Source organism: Periplaneta americana, chromosome 14 (genome assembly GCF_040183065.1).
Source record: "Periplaneta americana isolate PAMFEO1 chromosome 14, P.americana_PAMFEO1_priV1, whole genome shotgun sequence".
Taxonomy (NCBI): domain Eukaryota; kingdom Metazoa; phylum Arthropoda; class Insecta; order Blattodea; family Blattidae; genus Periplaneta; species Periplaneta americana.
In genome coordinates, this window is record NC_091130.1 from 150,773,227 (window position 1) to 150,788,961 (window position 15,735).

General features: G+C 33.9%; 1 protein-coding gene across 1 annotated transcript; it reads right to left on the bottom strand.

Moving 5' to 3' along the window:
• Nucleotides 1–453: 453 nt before the first annotated feature.
• On the bottom strand, nt 454–8,237 carry LOC138713855 (uncharacterized). Its single transcript, XM_069846311.1, has 2 exons — nt 8,123–8,237; nt 454–1,210 (listed from the first exon to the last, which is right to left on the bottom strand). The coding sequence occupies exons 1-2, from the start codon at nt 8,123–8,125 to the stop codon at nt 596–598; spliced, it is 618 nt and encodes a 205-aa protein (XP_069702412.1). The 5' UTR covers nt 8,126–8,237; the 3' UTR covers nt 454–595.
• Nucleotides 8,238–15,735: the final 7,498 nt, after the last annotated feature.

Sequence of the window (15,735 nt, forward strand, 5' to 3'; positions counted from 1 at the left end):
TACAATAGCAACGCCAACCTGCCAGAAAGCTTTTACAATGTACTAGGCAAGGCATATGAAACAGTGTTTTGTTCTTAACATGGAATCATCTATAGTACCGGTACTCATTTGACTTATCGGAATTACCATGTAAATTAAAAATAAGAAACGTTTGTCTTATTTTTCTCGGTAACAAATGCCTAGTGATATTAGAGGTGAATATTTCTGTAATAAACTTTTATACATTACTAGATAACCAAGATTCGATTATTTTAAGCTATTAAGTGGTAAATGATATATGTCGGGTAAACCATTTATATAACGTGTATTGGTTATTATTTGAATTTTATCTCAGAATTGGCAATCGCAATATTTAGTGGAAAACACTGCACGTGACACATGTCCTGTATGTTTTTTTTTAAATTATATGCTTGTTGATGAGCAATTGATAAACTGAATTATAAGTACGGTATATATGTTGTGTACAAATTCTGATTTGACTTTGTTACAAAATCTGTCAACTTTCCAAATAATAAAGCGATCCAAAATGTTCATTAGATTTCTTCCATTGACAGCTCTAACTTCCGGTCCGAATTGCCTGAGGTGGGTGAAAGATTCATCTTGTCTTCGTTTGTCTCTTCAAATAGTTCTGCTGAGGATATCCGAAATGTCGAGAAGATGTGGGAACGTCTTGAAAAACAATAGGGGAATCTTGAGCGAAGAATTTTCTTGTCAAGGTTTTTAAATTATTTGTAACTGTTTCCGGTACATTTTCTACGTATGTTGGCCAACCCTTGGTATCCCAAATGTAGTTAGGTCCATACATTTCGTCAGGAATTGTATATCCTTCCGGTAGCAACATTCTCTGTTCAATATCGAATTCACTGGGTTTAGTTTTCCTATGCTCTTGGTTGCTAGGAAATACTAGTCTTTCGGAATCATCTCTGAAGAAGATCGGCGAGTCGTAACTTGAAGGGCGTGACCATGCAGGAGGTCTCACAGCGCCGGTAGAAGTCAATGGGGCAGGTTCCTCCATTCTTACAGGCCAGCCTTTTGTATCCCAAATGTATTCAGGTCCGAACATCTCGTCTGGAATTGAGCGACCTTCTGGAAGGAGCATGCGTTGTTCTATGGAGACACCGCTCGATGATTTAGACCCCCAGTGTGGAGCTGCAAGACTGATTGTAACGCAAGCCAGAAGAACTGCATGTCTCAGCATGTCAAAGATGAACTGCAAAAAAAAAAAAAAAAAAAAAAAAAAAGTACTGTATTAAAAATGTATAAGAAAGTAAACAACTATTAAGAATCAGCAATTAAAAGTCGTCAAGCTATGAAACTTCCGCCATTTTCAGGCAATGGATTGGAAGATATTCTATTTTCATTAACCCAGATATGCCTACTGTCCTATTAAAAGGACAGTTGTCAATGTTTCAAATTACTCTCCCTACAGTTAACGCATTTGATTTTTCACAGGTGTCACTATCACTGGTCTTAATTAGAGTAGAGGCTTGCTAGGTGTGGTAAGACTGGTAATTAGAGTTCTGGTCACCGTTGAATTTGAGATATGGACGTGAGAACTGTTCGTTTATTTCAGCTATGGCATCCGAGACGCAAATCAGATAAGAATGTTAAATATTTTTACAGTTCGGAATTACTTTACAAATTGTTGTAGATAAAATGACTCCTAATAAACATAAATATAACGTCAAACCACAATGCTTTCGAAATATCTATTCATTGCGACATGACAATGACGAAAACTTATGTGTACTTTTAAAAGGACAGTAGGGTTATTCCTATATATTTTTAAATTGTTTCGCTTTTTCAATTTTAGTGGATTTTTCCTGCATGAAATGCTATCTACGTTTGAAAATTATGCTACTGGCGAAATTTCATCTCAAATATAGACGTATCACTATAATGCAGCCTACAAATGCCACACAGAGTTCGTGTGCACTCAAAATTGGGTTTCTGGCGTCTTGTCAGCCCACTGAGGTGTGTGGATATGAAGGGAAAAGTTGAGACAGTGTCGGGTGTAGTTGCTGGGTAGCTAGTCGGCACACGTTGCTTCGCTAAGCCAAAGATCTAGGGATCGATACCCGGCACCGGAACAATTTTTCCTTTGAAATTATGTCTGCTTCACAGGGAGATATACCTGAAAGCCAGATTTGCAAAGCAAGATCTGTTTACAAGTGGAGGACTGGTGACGTTCTGGAGGGAGGTATTGAACGGACATAAGTTTCTATTGTTTTTCATTTAGTATTTTTGGAAGAGGTCTTATTTTCTTTCTAAATTGTCATTGCCATAACAATGTAGATTTTAGAAAATGAACTGAAACCTGTCTTTCGACATTGCCACAGCAATTGCTTCATTAAATGTATCGTCACTTCTCTCCCAATATAACCTCCTCCTCGAAACTTCAACACTCTTTTCGCCTATTACTTATTTTTACGTATCAATAGTAATACTTTACTATTCAATGACGAAAGCATTCCAGAGTTAAAACGAATTTAGCCACAATGCATCATTCTTCCGAATAATATTAGTAGTAATAATAAAGAAACTATAATAAAACAACGTAATAATAATAACAATAAAAATTGTAAATTACAACAATTACATTGTTTCCTTTCATGTAAGCATAGTATAAAATTATTCCTCAAAATGTATGCTCATATGCCTACTGTCATTTTAAAAGGACACCTGTTTCTAGCTCAACCAGTTACAACTAGAATGTTTCGACACCATACAAATACTTCAGTTATATACTCCATTAAATGAGATGTGAAAAATACACAAAAATTGCAAAAAAATATTTCAGGCGTATCTGGATTAATATCCAATTTATTTAATCCTATTTCACCATGGCGGTATGCGAAGGCAGTACATATATACTAAGGATTGAACTTTATTGTGAGCAAACCACGTTTTTAACACCATATCGGCTACGATAATATTATCTTGAATTTCGCCAAATTGCCTAAATGAAGTGAAGACATTGTAGTTTAGGTTCAGAAGACGGGTTTGAACCTGGTAAGTAGGCTCCGTATTGCAGCTACCTATAAACTGGAATGAAGTTGCCTGATTCAAAGTATATGTGACGTCACAGCGCACTTATAGGTACATTCATATATAAAATAGTTACACATCCTGTGCCCTCTTCCTCTAGAAAGTCAAAACCGGGACGCAGTCATAGTGAATAGTCTTATCGATCACTGCTCTTACTAGTCGTATTATTTAAATAACTACATCTTTGTGGCTGATTTAAGGTTCATTGCAGAGGTGAAATGCCTTAGGTAAGACGCTCAAGCGGGTAATATTGCAGGGCATATTTGAGGATATTGAACTAATATTTTCACTGTCAATATAGATAACATTACTTAAAAATTGTGTAAAAGTGACAAAAAAAAAACAGTGCACTGAAAGTCACTGCAATACCAAAGGGCACAGAAAGTGTGTTGAACGTAATCCAAAATAACCAGTGCCATCAAAACCTGAAAATTATGAAGATATTAACTCGACGTTTAGCATGGATTTGTGTAGCCTACCATGTTGTTCAGTGCCAACATCCCAATTAATAAATTAAATAATCTACATTTTAGAAAATTTCTGGAGAAGTATAACTTATAGAAAATTAGTGGGGTTTCAGTGGTTAGCGTCATATGCAATATCCTAATGAAACACGAAAAAAATATCGGACAATAGGAATATCTTGTACTACATCATGCACCAATAACGTCATGTGCTATTGAAAGAATTTCTTGCAATTTAAATCATTTCAAGTAACATCAGCATATGATCAAGTTCCGTAACTTAAGAATGCACGTTATTATTTACTGCAAAGATCACGACGAAATTGAACATCACGGCTCAAGCATGTGTTTACTAGTATAGCTTCAGAATGTCGGGAGTTGACTGTACTCCACGAACACGCAGCGACGACGTGTTTGTTTATATCCTTATCCGTTGCATTACCTATGTTCGGCGTAATATATAGCCAATGTTCCTTTAACTTGAGTCTTTAGGTAGCTGGAATACGGAGCCTACTCATAAGTGACACCAATAACGCATCACTCATGAGGCAACTAGGCCAGGAGATAATGGGGTAGGGTGACCAGTTCGTTTCCCCCTCCATTGCATACAATCGCCGACTAGCTACATATTATACTAGTCAGACTTCAGAAATTGTTCTTTCTCTGACACACATCAAGTGAGATGTACTGCCTGATAATAGATATACATATCAGCCAGAACCTCAATCAGAGGTAGTGAGGACGTTAGGTATACATAGTTGTTTAATTGGGTTATTATACAATGCTTTATCATCAGCTATGGTTATCTAGTGAAATGAAGGTGATACTGCCAGCGAAATGAGTCCGGGGTCCAGCGCCGAAAGCCGCCAAGGATTTGCTCTTAGTGGGTTGAGGGAAAATCTCGGAAAAACCTCAACGAGATAACTTGTCCTAAATAGGATTTGAATCAGGGCCCACTCATTTCACGGTCAGGCATGCTAATCCCCATTCCGCAGTGGTGGACTACACATAGTTCAAGATGTTTTCAGCAAAGCTAATGAAATCTATTTTGTTCCCCATGACTCAGCTTCATAAATTAATAATTAAATTTTATTGAATTAAGCATACAGATTATCGATCAAAACAGATGTGACAAAGATTTAAAAGTTTTAGACATAACAAAGAATTACGAATATGCGTTATTAACTTACTGTCACAAAATAAAACGAAATGTTAATGAAATTATCACACTTATTCTACAATAAAATATGCTGTTTTTCTGCCACTAATTCAGTCGGAATGTAATATCGAATCTGGTTCGAATCATAGATTTAATTTCTGCACAAGACTACACAATTATTTTATTATTAATTTCTTATTCTTACCTTGTATGTATGTATGTATGTATGTATGTATGTATGTATGTATGTATGTATGTATGTATGTATGTATGTATGTATGTATGTATGTATGTGTGTGTATTATTATTATTATTATTATTATTATTATTATTATTTCCATTACATTGACTATGGTTAGAAAGATGAAATAGGAGATCAGGTTAGTTGAGTACATGTAGAGAGGATAAGAGAACTTCTTTCTATGTTCAGATTGTAGGACGAATTGAATAATATTTTCAGTTACAAAAAAAAAAAAACAACAATAACGTTTATATATAACGTAACATAATACATTTAATTGACAACTTATTTCACAAGTACTCACCGAAATTATGGCAGGTTTAAGAGGTTAGGTACAGTTGGCAGTTCATTGTGCAGTGATGAAGCATTTCCCTCAAAACTCGAAAAGTTGTTAACTTTTTCATGTTTTCTCTCTTTTATTTTATTGCGGAAAGCCATGTTTACAATATCATGCTCTTCCAACAACATCCCTTAATAAATAATATTTTTTGTTATTCTGTGTAATAAAATACTTATATTTGACCACATTTTAAACTGAATTTATTTTTTATCGGATAATCTATCAAATATAGAGAAGTGATCTTGCTTCATATTGTAGATATGCATGCATAAATATACACAAAAAAGTTCATCACAGAATTCTGGATAGTTTTTTAGTGATGTGTGAAACGCTTCATCACTGCACAGTGAACTGAATTTTGAATAAAAAAAGTAAATAATTTTTTTAAATCGTAAAAATACTTTTTTCGTATAGCAGAAGGACAGTGTTTTACACATATTAATTTTCATTATTGTGCAAGATACAATAATGGAGGAAAGAAACGTTGAATATTTCCAAACTTTTACTACTGTAAGCTATACCTAATCCCTTAACACCTAATTTACCTATTTCGTTTCACCAAAAAATACGGTCTCTATGCATAGCTTAAGTCTGTGTTTCAGTCACGTTTATACTCGGAAGATTTTCTTTGCGGTTACTCCAACAGGATGTCGAGAAACAGTTACGTAACATTACAGGAAGGTAGATCATAACAGTACTCTCCTTTTATTTAAATCCCGGCAGGATTGTAAATAGTAATGCAGCGATCCATTTTGTTTTGTGTAATTATAAGGGAATAAGACAGAAAACACACATGACAAAATGAATAGCCTACTATGTATCACATTATTCTTATGGTGGTGAGAGAGAAAGTACATAGTAGAACAATCAAATCAGAGAATTGAGGAAAAACAGGTTCCATCTATGCTTATCTACACAACAAATAATGTAGTTATTTGTTACATTTTATTAGCTTTAACGTTTTCGGCTCGAAGGAGCCATCTTCAGAAAATTATGCCTGAGAATAATATAAATAAGAGTTGATACATACGTGTTAAGTGATACAGTATGAACAATAAGCAGGTTATGAGCCTCTATTATAAACAATTATGAACTCAAAAGTGATTAAAAAGTAGTTAAAATGGAATAAAACTTTGTGTAAGCTGTGATCACAAACTTGTTTACACCAATCATGGCAGCTTATCCTACAATTTTTATCACTTCCCTAGCATTTGTTTTTATCACCTCTGTAGCATTTGATTTTTATCACCTCCCTAGCATTTGTTTGTTTTATCACCTCCGTAGCATTTCTTTCTTTGTTTGCGAACATTGTACTTTAAATAATAATTGTGCATACTTCCACTCGGTAATGAGTTTTGGAATAATATTCTGGGGAAATTCCACAGATAGTAACAGTATATTTCTATTACAAAAAAGAGTAATTAGAATAATAGTAGGTGCCAAATCTAGGGAATATTGTAGGACTATTTAAAAAAAACTACAAATAATGCCCACGGCTTGTCAGTATATCTTTTCATTAATAGCCTACCTCGTATGTAATCGTGAAAACTTTGTAACTAATTCAACAGTTCATAGCATGAATACACGTCAAAAAAATGACTTTCATACTCCATCGGCAAGTCTATCGTGCTATCAAAAAGGAGTGCGTTATATGGCAGTAAAAATTTTTAATAGCCTCCCTATCGATATAAAATATGAAACTCAAAACATAAGATTATTTAGGGCCAAATTAAAGAAGTACCTAATTTCTCACGCCTTCTATTCTGTAGGTGAATTCATGACATTCAATAACACTTCATGAAATTGATACTAAAACTTTGTGTTGTACTAGTAGACTATATTGTAAATCTCTTCTGTATATATTTCATCTAGACTGTGACTATAAATTAAGACTTTATAATAGTACTAAGTTTTTTGACTTGTTCCATATTCTAGCTGTAAAGTAATGCATGAATACCATGGAATGTTAATAAATACAATACAATACAATACCTTTTGAATGTTTCATGTTTATTTCACCATACTTAATTTAAATTTTTTTTATCTTGTTTATATTATTTAGGTTATGTTATAACTTCTGCTACATGAGATTATGGATAGTCACGTATCAGAGATTGTTTGATATATAATGATAATTGAAGTGGAATGCAACTGTTTTAATAAAAATGAAACTGAATCAATAAAGCCTTCTTGACTAGTTATCGTCCATAGAGTTCAATGAATATTGTATAGTTGTAACAACTGATCATAACACACTCCTACCATCTAGCGGAATATTTGTAATGATGAGATGGTACAATAATACATTTTCAACACAGTTTAATAATTTAGTAAGTCACACACTACTGCCATCTAGCGGAATATTTATAATGATGAGATGATACAATAATACATTTTAAAGACGGTTTAATAATTTAGTAATTCGATTAATATTTCATTGTTTTAGAGGATTTTATTTATTCTGGTCAATTATATCCCACTCGAGTTTTGATTTTCTCTAGATAAATCAAAATCTCTAGTACGATTACCTACATTATTTTCAAGTAATTTTTTCTAGGAAGACAAAATCAATTAGAGAATGTTTTTCAGAGTAAATATTACCAAATTTTATTTTCTGTATTAATAGAATATATTTAAAAAAATATATTTTTAAGCAAGGACTTGAATATTACAAACGCAATATTATAAAATGAATTGTCGTTGTTTTTACAAATAAAGTTCAAAATGAATTCGTTTTAAATATACACTAAATCGTTAATAAAAAACTAAATAGGTTCTTTGATGGTACCGAAAGAAGAAATAGTTCAAGAGTTAGGCCTAAGGTGCACTATATTTTCTGTGAGGTACCAATTGACAGACAAAACACTCACCATGTTGCGCTGCCAAGGAGACGAGCTGGTAGCGTTGAGATCTTTGTGTGTGTAGTAGTTCTGTTTCAGTGTGCGTTTTATATTCAATGTGTCGGAGGATGTGGTTGAATTCTTCCGTCAGCTTTCCTAAAACTTCCATATTATTTGCTTTCCTTTACTTTATAGTGACTCATGAAGACAAGTGTTCAAAAGTGTGAAGAGATTTTTGGAGAGCACTTAATTGTTTGTCTGATTCCCGTAACCAATCACTGTTTCTTAAATAAGTATATACAGGTTGATTCGTTTGAGTATGGATAGATTAACACCGTAAAACATTTACTACCGAACTTTATTTGTTGAAACTTTGTGCATACAACACTGAAAGATGGGAGATTCCTCAGAGCTCAACACGACCCCCATTGCGCACCCTGCACAACTCATAACTGTGATGCAATTCAGCCCATGTCCGTTGTAACATAAGAGGGGTGAATTGTTGAAAAGCTTGAGTAACTTTTACTCTCAGATCATCAATGTTCCTGGGTTTCTGTGAATAGACAATGTCTTTAACAAAACCCCACACGAAGAAATCAGGAAGGGTTAGATCTGGGGAGTTTGGGGACCAAGCCATGAGATAGCTGCTTCTCGTACTGGGTTTCTCCTGCGACTTCCTGCATGTTTTTTTTTAACACAGAACCTGTTTCTATAAATGTTCGATACCACAACAATCTGGAATCGTATTTAGGTACATTACGCACACCATACTCACGTTGAAATTCCCTTTGAACTCTATTAAGACTCTTAAATTTAGCATACCAAAGAAGACATTGTGCTCGCTGTTGATATGTAGTAGCCATTTTAATCATCTACGATTTTCATAAGTCCTTTCAGATTATGTATTATTGATTGTCATATATGGAAACTACCATCTTTTAATCATAATATAACCAGCAAGAAAGTTTTCCTACTCTCATAATAGCTTTATAATAATAAATTAATATTATCCATACCCAAACGGATCAGACTGTATATGAACATATATTAGAGAAAGAAGTCTTAGATAGTCCGTGAAATGTATTTCGTGTTGTGGAGATTATTATGGTTATTAAACGACTGAATACAGAATTCTGAAAGAAGTGGAAACATAGAGCTTCTCATATAATCCTGAATTGTAAAGCATTAACTTAAGAGGAGATGATATCGATAGGCCTATATCAGTCTTGAAAGAAATTGCATCTTGAAGAAGTTCCTAAATATTATTCAGAGAAATTAATAATTTTGCATAAGGAAAATTTGAAGTAGAAAATATACCAGACTGCTATGACAGTACTTGAAAAGATACAGACTAACTCCTACATCCACTACAATAATCCTGTCTCTCTGAGTGTGTCTATTTTTCTATCTACGTATGCATTCATTTCGTCCAACCATTCACCTGTACTTTATACCCTATGTCTGTTGTCTGCCTGTTTATCTCCTTTTTTCCTTTCTTTGTTTTTTTTCCTCTCTGCCTCTATTTCAGTTTGTTTTTCACATTGTTTCTATTTCAGTTACTTTTTGTCTCTGCCTCTACTTCAGTATACTCTTCTCTCTGCCTCTATTTCAGTTCGTTTTTCACCTTGTCTCTATATCAGTTACTTTTTCTCTCTGCCTCTACTTCAGTATACTTTTGTCTCTGCCTCTATTTCAGTTATTTTCCACCTTGTCTCTATTTCAGTTACTTTTTCTCTCTGCCTCTACTTCAGTATACTTTTCTCTCTGCCTCTATTTCAGTTCGTTTTTCACCTTGTCTCTATTTCAGTTACTTTTTTTCTCTGCCTCTACTTCAGTATACTTTTCTCTCTGCCTCTATTTCAGTTCTTTTCCACCTTGTCTCTATTTCAGTTACTTTTTTTCTCTGCCTCTACTTCAGTATACTTTTCTCTCTGCCTCTATTTCAGTTCGTTTTTCACCTTGTCTCTATTTCAGTTACTTTTTTTCTCTGCCTCTACTTCAGTATACTTTTCTCTCTGCCTCTATTTCAGTTCGTTTTCCACCTTGTCTCTATTTCAGTTACTTTTTTTCTCTGCCTCTACTTCAGTATACTTTTCTCTCTGCCTCTATTTCAGTTCTTTTCCACCTTGTCTCTATTTCAGTTACTTTTTCTCTCTGCCTCTACTTTAGTATACTTTTCTCTCTGCCTTTATTTCAGTTTGTTTTTCACCTTGTCTCTATTTCAGTTACTTTTTCTCTCTGCCTCTACTTCAGTATACTTTTCTCTCTGCCTCTATTTCAGTTTGTTTTTCACCTTGTCTCTATTTCAGTTACTTTTTCTCTCTGCCTCTACTTCAGTATACTTTTCTCTCTGCCTCTATTTCAGTATACTTTTCTCTTTGCCTCTATTTCAGTATACTTTTCTCTCTGCCTGTACTTCATTATACTTTTCTCTCTGCCTCTATTTCAGTTTGTTTTTCACCTTGTCTCTATTTCAGTTACTTTTTCTCTCTGCCTCTACTTCAGTATACTTTTCTCTCTGCCTCTACTTCAGTATACTTTTCTCTTTGCCTCTATTTCAGTTTGTTTTTCACCTTGTCTCTATTTCAGTTACTTTTTCTCCCTGCCTCTACTTCAGTTTTGAGTTTTTTTTCTTTTACCTCTCTTTTAGTTTCTTTTATCTCTGCCTTCATTTCAGGTTACTTTATCTCTGTTTCTCTTTCAGTTTTTTTTTCTCTTCGAATGTCATCAGGTTTGGAAATTCCCATAGTTCCCACGCAAGCATATTTCATATGTTTTCACATATTTTGAAACACGTCTTCAAACTACGTGAGTAATTGTGTCACATTTGAGCGTACTTGCTTTCTTCAAGTCGCCCAACTTGCAAGGTCATGTAGTCCCCTGTGAAGAAATGTGCTGGAGTTAAATCCAGAGAGAACATTTACTGTCCTACATAGCTGTCACTTGTTTTAGTTTTAAACACAAAAGAGAAGCAGGTATAGTGTACTAGTATACTATAATATATACTATAATACATTAGATTATTATGTAGTATATTAATAATTCATTTTCGAACTACAGTGAAACCTCTCATTTACGGACATTGAAGGGACGTAACAATCTGTCAGCATCTGGGAGGTGTCCTTTATTGGGAGGGAAGCTCCCCAATCTTACAGTAAATTTATAATATGCATTATGTATGCCTTCACGCTTTAAATGAAGTGTATTACTGTAGTTTAATTCTAAATAAAGTCTACTGTACTAAAGTAAATTCTTTACAACTTTGAACTACAGTAGATAAGACCTAAAAAGGAAAATACAATAATGTGCCATGCAGTTTTATTCTAAGGCTACATTTATGCAGTGCCGTAATTTACAGTTTTCAACTTAACCTTTATGTTCAGGTGCCATGTCTCTCGAAACAGAACAACTGATTGAAGTGAAGAGAATAATCCTACTAACCCTATCATGTGTCGAATACAATTTCACGATCGCGGAAACCTTGGACCCATCAGAAAGGTTAAATTTTTTTACTTTGTTTATCCACCCTCTTCCAGCTAACAAGGGATAGCCAGCTGGGCTAGTGGTAGCCTACGAGATCCTTATTGTCTTCTTTCGTGTTAAGGAATTTCTGTACAGTTCTCAAAACTAAATTTTCTATTTTTGTAACACATCAGGTCTTGGAATCCAAGCTCTGTCCGCAGTCAGGAGGTAAAGCAAGCTTTAGGACTGAAAAACAGCTGTCCGTGTCCGTGTCTGAGAGTGTCCGTAAACGAGAGTTAAATTTATCATTACTTCTACATTATTTCAGTTGGGACATAAAAATCTGTCCGTATAAGAGAAGTGTCTGTATCTTGGGGGTGTCCGTAAGGAGGGGTTTCACTGTACATACGTATGCAGATATGAATGCAACATCCGACGATAAGATCACATATCACCTTCCTTCACAAATCTTTCGTGGCTCCGACTTAAAGAACGTAGAACTTTACACTCTTTGTCTTTATTCTTTCGAATTCTGCACACCTCAACACCAAATTACCTTTCGTCTCGTTTCTCTTATCTATACTCTAACCACGACGTAAATACCAGATCACTTATCTGTGGCGCGTTAAGTGTACTTCTTCATAGAACATCTCGTTATTCATCATCTTTTACTGAGTCCACCTCGCGACAATGGAATTCCCTGTCACAAAGTATTAGGGGCTGTAAGACAATAAACACTTTTAAAAACAGCTTAAAAGATAACCTTCTTAGCATTTCACTCCAATCATACTGACTTAAACTATCACTGTCTACATTGTTACTCTTCATTTAGACATGCATCCTGATAGCGCTGTATTTCCAAAATTGTCTCATAATAATCTCTTTCTATTATCTAACATTATTTGAAATATATTAACATTCTATGTATTTTAGCTTAATTCTGCTACATAGTTTGTATTTCAGTGTTTAATTAATAGTTCATAGCATTTTGTTGTTTAATTCCTAAATAACTCTTGTATACATGTAGCTCTTATCTAAATCAAATTGTTGAATTCTTTGTAAGTTCATACATATGTATGCATACTTTTTGCTGGTTGAGTGGAAGAGAAGGCCTTACGGCCTTAACTCTGCCAGCTAAAATAAATCATTATTATTATTATTATTATTATTATTATTATTATTATTACTATTATTATTATTCAAGAAATGTAGTCCTATAAATGTTGTATAACGAATTTGAGATGGCACAGAGGAGAAATATCCTGGAGTTACAATTATATCCCCAACAAAGTATTTTGACTTAAAATATGTGTTTTCTTGCATCGAGTTTGGTCACCCATTCCGAGATTCGTGATGAAAAAATGACAATATTTCAAATACTCACTGTAACGAGACTGTGAGTTGTAACCGAATGCTAATGTTATTAGTAGACAGTCATGAACCAATATTACTGTAAACTGGGGTAAAGAGGATCACATGTGGTAAAGTGGATCATATGTGTATTGCTTAGATAAGTCAGCGCTACATGTATCACACATGCAAAGAAAACCTTTCTTCTATAAATGCCCTAAAAATAGTTTTCTTTGCATGTGTGATCCATGTGGCGCTGACTTATCTAACAATACATATATGATCCACTTTACCACATGTGATCCTTTTTACCCCAGTTTACGGTACTTGCGTGACTACGCACAATGACGTACTTCCCCTCGTTACAGGTATGAGGACGCCGAAGTTGCGTATATGATGATGAATGATATGATGAGAAATCTAAATTCTTTTCTACAGCGAAGAGGAAGGGAAATGGAACGTGGAAATGAAAATTCCATCCCTACATTTGCTTAAATAACTGTGGAAAAAACCACGGAAAAACCACAGTCAGGTTTCTCGGTCTGGGGATTTGAACCACGGACCTCACGATTGCGAGTCCCGTGAGAAACACAAGGTTATGAAGAGAAAATAGTTATTATTGTAATTAACTCTTTTATCGTAGACCCATACCATAGGGCTGCCGAACTTTAATTTCCTTTAACTGTAAATTAGAAAAATGTCTTATGATGAGTTGCCAGACCTAACGCGTTGCAATTGAACCACGGACCTCACGATTGCGAGTCCCGTGAGAAACACAAGTTTATGAAGAGAAAATAGTTATTATTGTAATTAACTCTTTTATCGTAGACCCATACCATAGGGCTGCCGAACTTTAATTTCCTTTAACTGTAAATTAGAAAAATGTCTTATGATGAGTTGCCAGACCTAACGCGTTGCATTTGAACCACGGACCTCACGATTGCGAGTCCCGTGAGAAACACAAGGTTATGAAGAGAAAATAGTTATTATTGTAATTAACTCTTTTATTGTAGACCCATACCATAGGGCTGCCGAACTTTAATTTCCTTTAAATGTAAATTAGAAAAAATATCTAATGATGGGTTGCCAGACCTAACGCGTTGCAAATATTTAATAGAATGTGTTCCACTGTATTTATTTTTTTTGTTTCTTATTTTTATTGTGTAATCATGTAAATCGTGTTTATTTATCACTTAACGCCAATATGTATCCCACTGTGTTTTTTTTATTATTAATCTATTTTTGTGTATATTTTATTCAATCGTCGGTTTCTGGTTTAATTATGTAAATCCTATTTAATTGTAATCTAATACTAATATGTAATGTGTTTTAATTTTTATTTCTACTGTGTACATTTTTATTGAATTATCGGCTTCTGTTTTTATGTGATTCGTATTTGATTCCAACAACATTAATATGTATTCCACTATGTTTATTTTTATTTTATGAGGTAAATTTTTATGTAACTACCTCTTTTGATCTCATTATGACCTAAATTGTATCAGTATGTAATTACTTAATCCTGATACAGTTTTATGTTCAACTATGTAAGCAAGTTTTAATCCTGGTTTAGTGTAAGAGAAGGCCTTACGGCCTTAACTCTGCCAGGTTAAATAAAGCCATTATTATTATTATTATTATTATTATTATTATTATTATTATTATTATCATTATACTCTCCATTTGTAAACTGAAACAAAAATAAAACATTAAAACCAACACAACTGTTTTTCTAAAATAAATAGAGTTTTGCTTTTCTTGTGGCATGTATATCAGCTGCTTACACCATGCTAACTACATAATCAGGAAGCTGCACTACCTCTTGATACGTCATTCAGAAGGCATACTGTACAAAGGAAACGATTATGCTAAGTCATTTCCCTTCTCTAGTGGTGTATGGCACACAGATGACATATTATTTACAGCGAATACTTTTTTGCAATAGGCTTTGTCATTATTCGGGACCTCTATGTGACAGACAAAGCTAACGTGTGTTTTTGCTTACGGCTTCCGAAGTTTACTCTTTCAGCCTATTAAAATGCTCTTTTTTTCCGGCTGGTTTTGATAAAGATTGCATAAATTAAATTGTATGATGTGTACGCAATATTAAACATTTCACATCTTTCGATTAAGAAACTTCTTCCTCGGTCTTTTTTTTTTAATAAATTGTCATTAACTAGTTGCTCTGTATGTATGATTGCATGAAATATAGCAGCCATATTGGAAATGAAGATGAAAGGTAGTAGGGGAACAATATTATTATCGTAAGAAAAATTAAATTTTTGGGTTATATTGTAGAGAAAGGAGAAAATGATATGAATGGTGAATTTTCAAAATGACTTAAGTCCTTAGAAATAGTTTTGAGAAAATGAAAGAAAACTGTTTTTGGCGTCGCTGAACCATACATTGTTACAGTATAATTTTTATATGTAAGAGAAATAGTTTTAGTACAAAGATTCACACTTTTTTACTCTACTCCAGGTCGTAAAAAATTTAATTATCTTCAGGACTTACGTTGTTCTGCAAATTAACTTCAATCCTGCATCATAATTATTAGATTACTGACACATAATAGTATATTATGCAACGAACCTATAATGGTAGTAATTAAGACGCGAGTATGTTTGTTTATGAAACGAGCGCAAGCGAGTTTCATAATTTTCATACGATCGTCTTAATTATCATTATAGGCAAGTTTCATACGACTTTTTGTGCTAGATCATATTTCTAACTTGAAAGTATTCATAAGTATTCATGTTATTGTTATGTAAGTGAGGAGCGGAACTGACCTGAATTGTGAGATGTGCGCAGACGCAAAAGTATTGATTTTT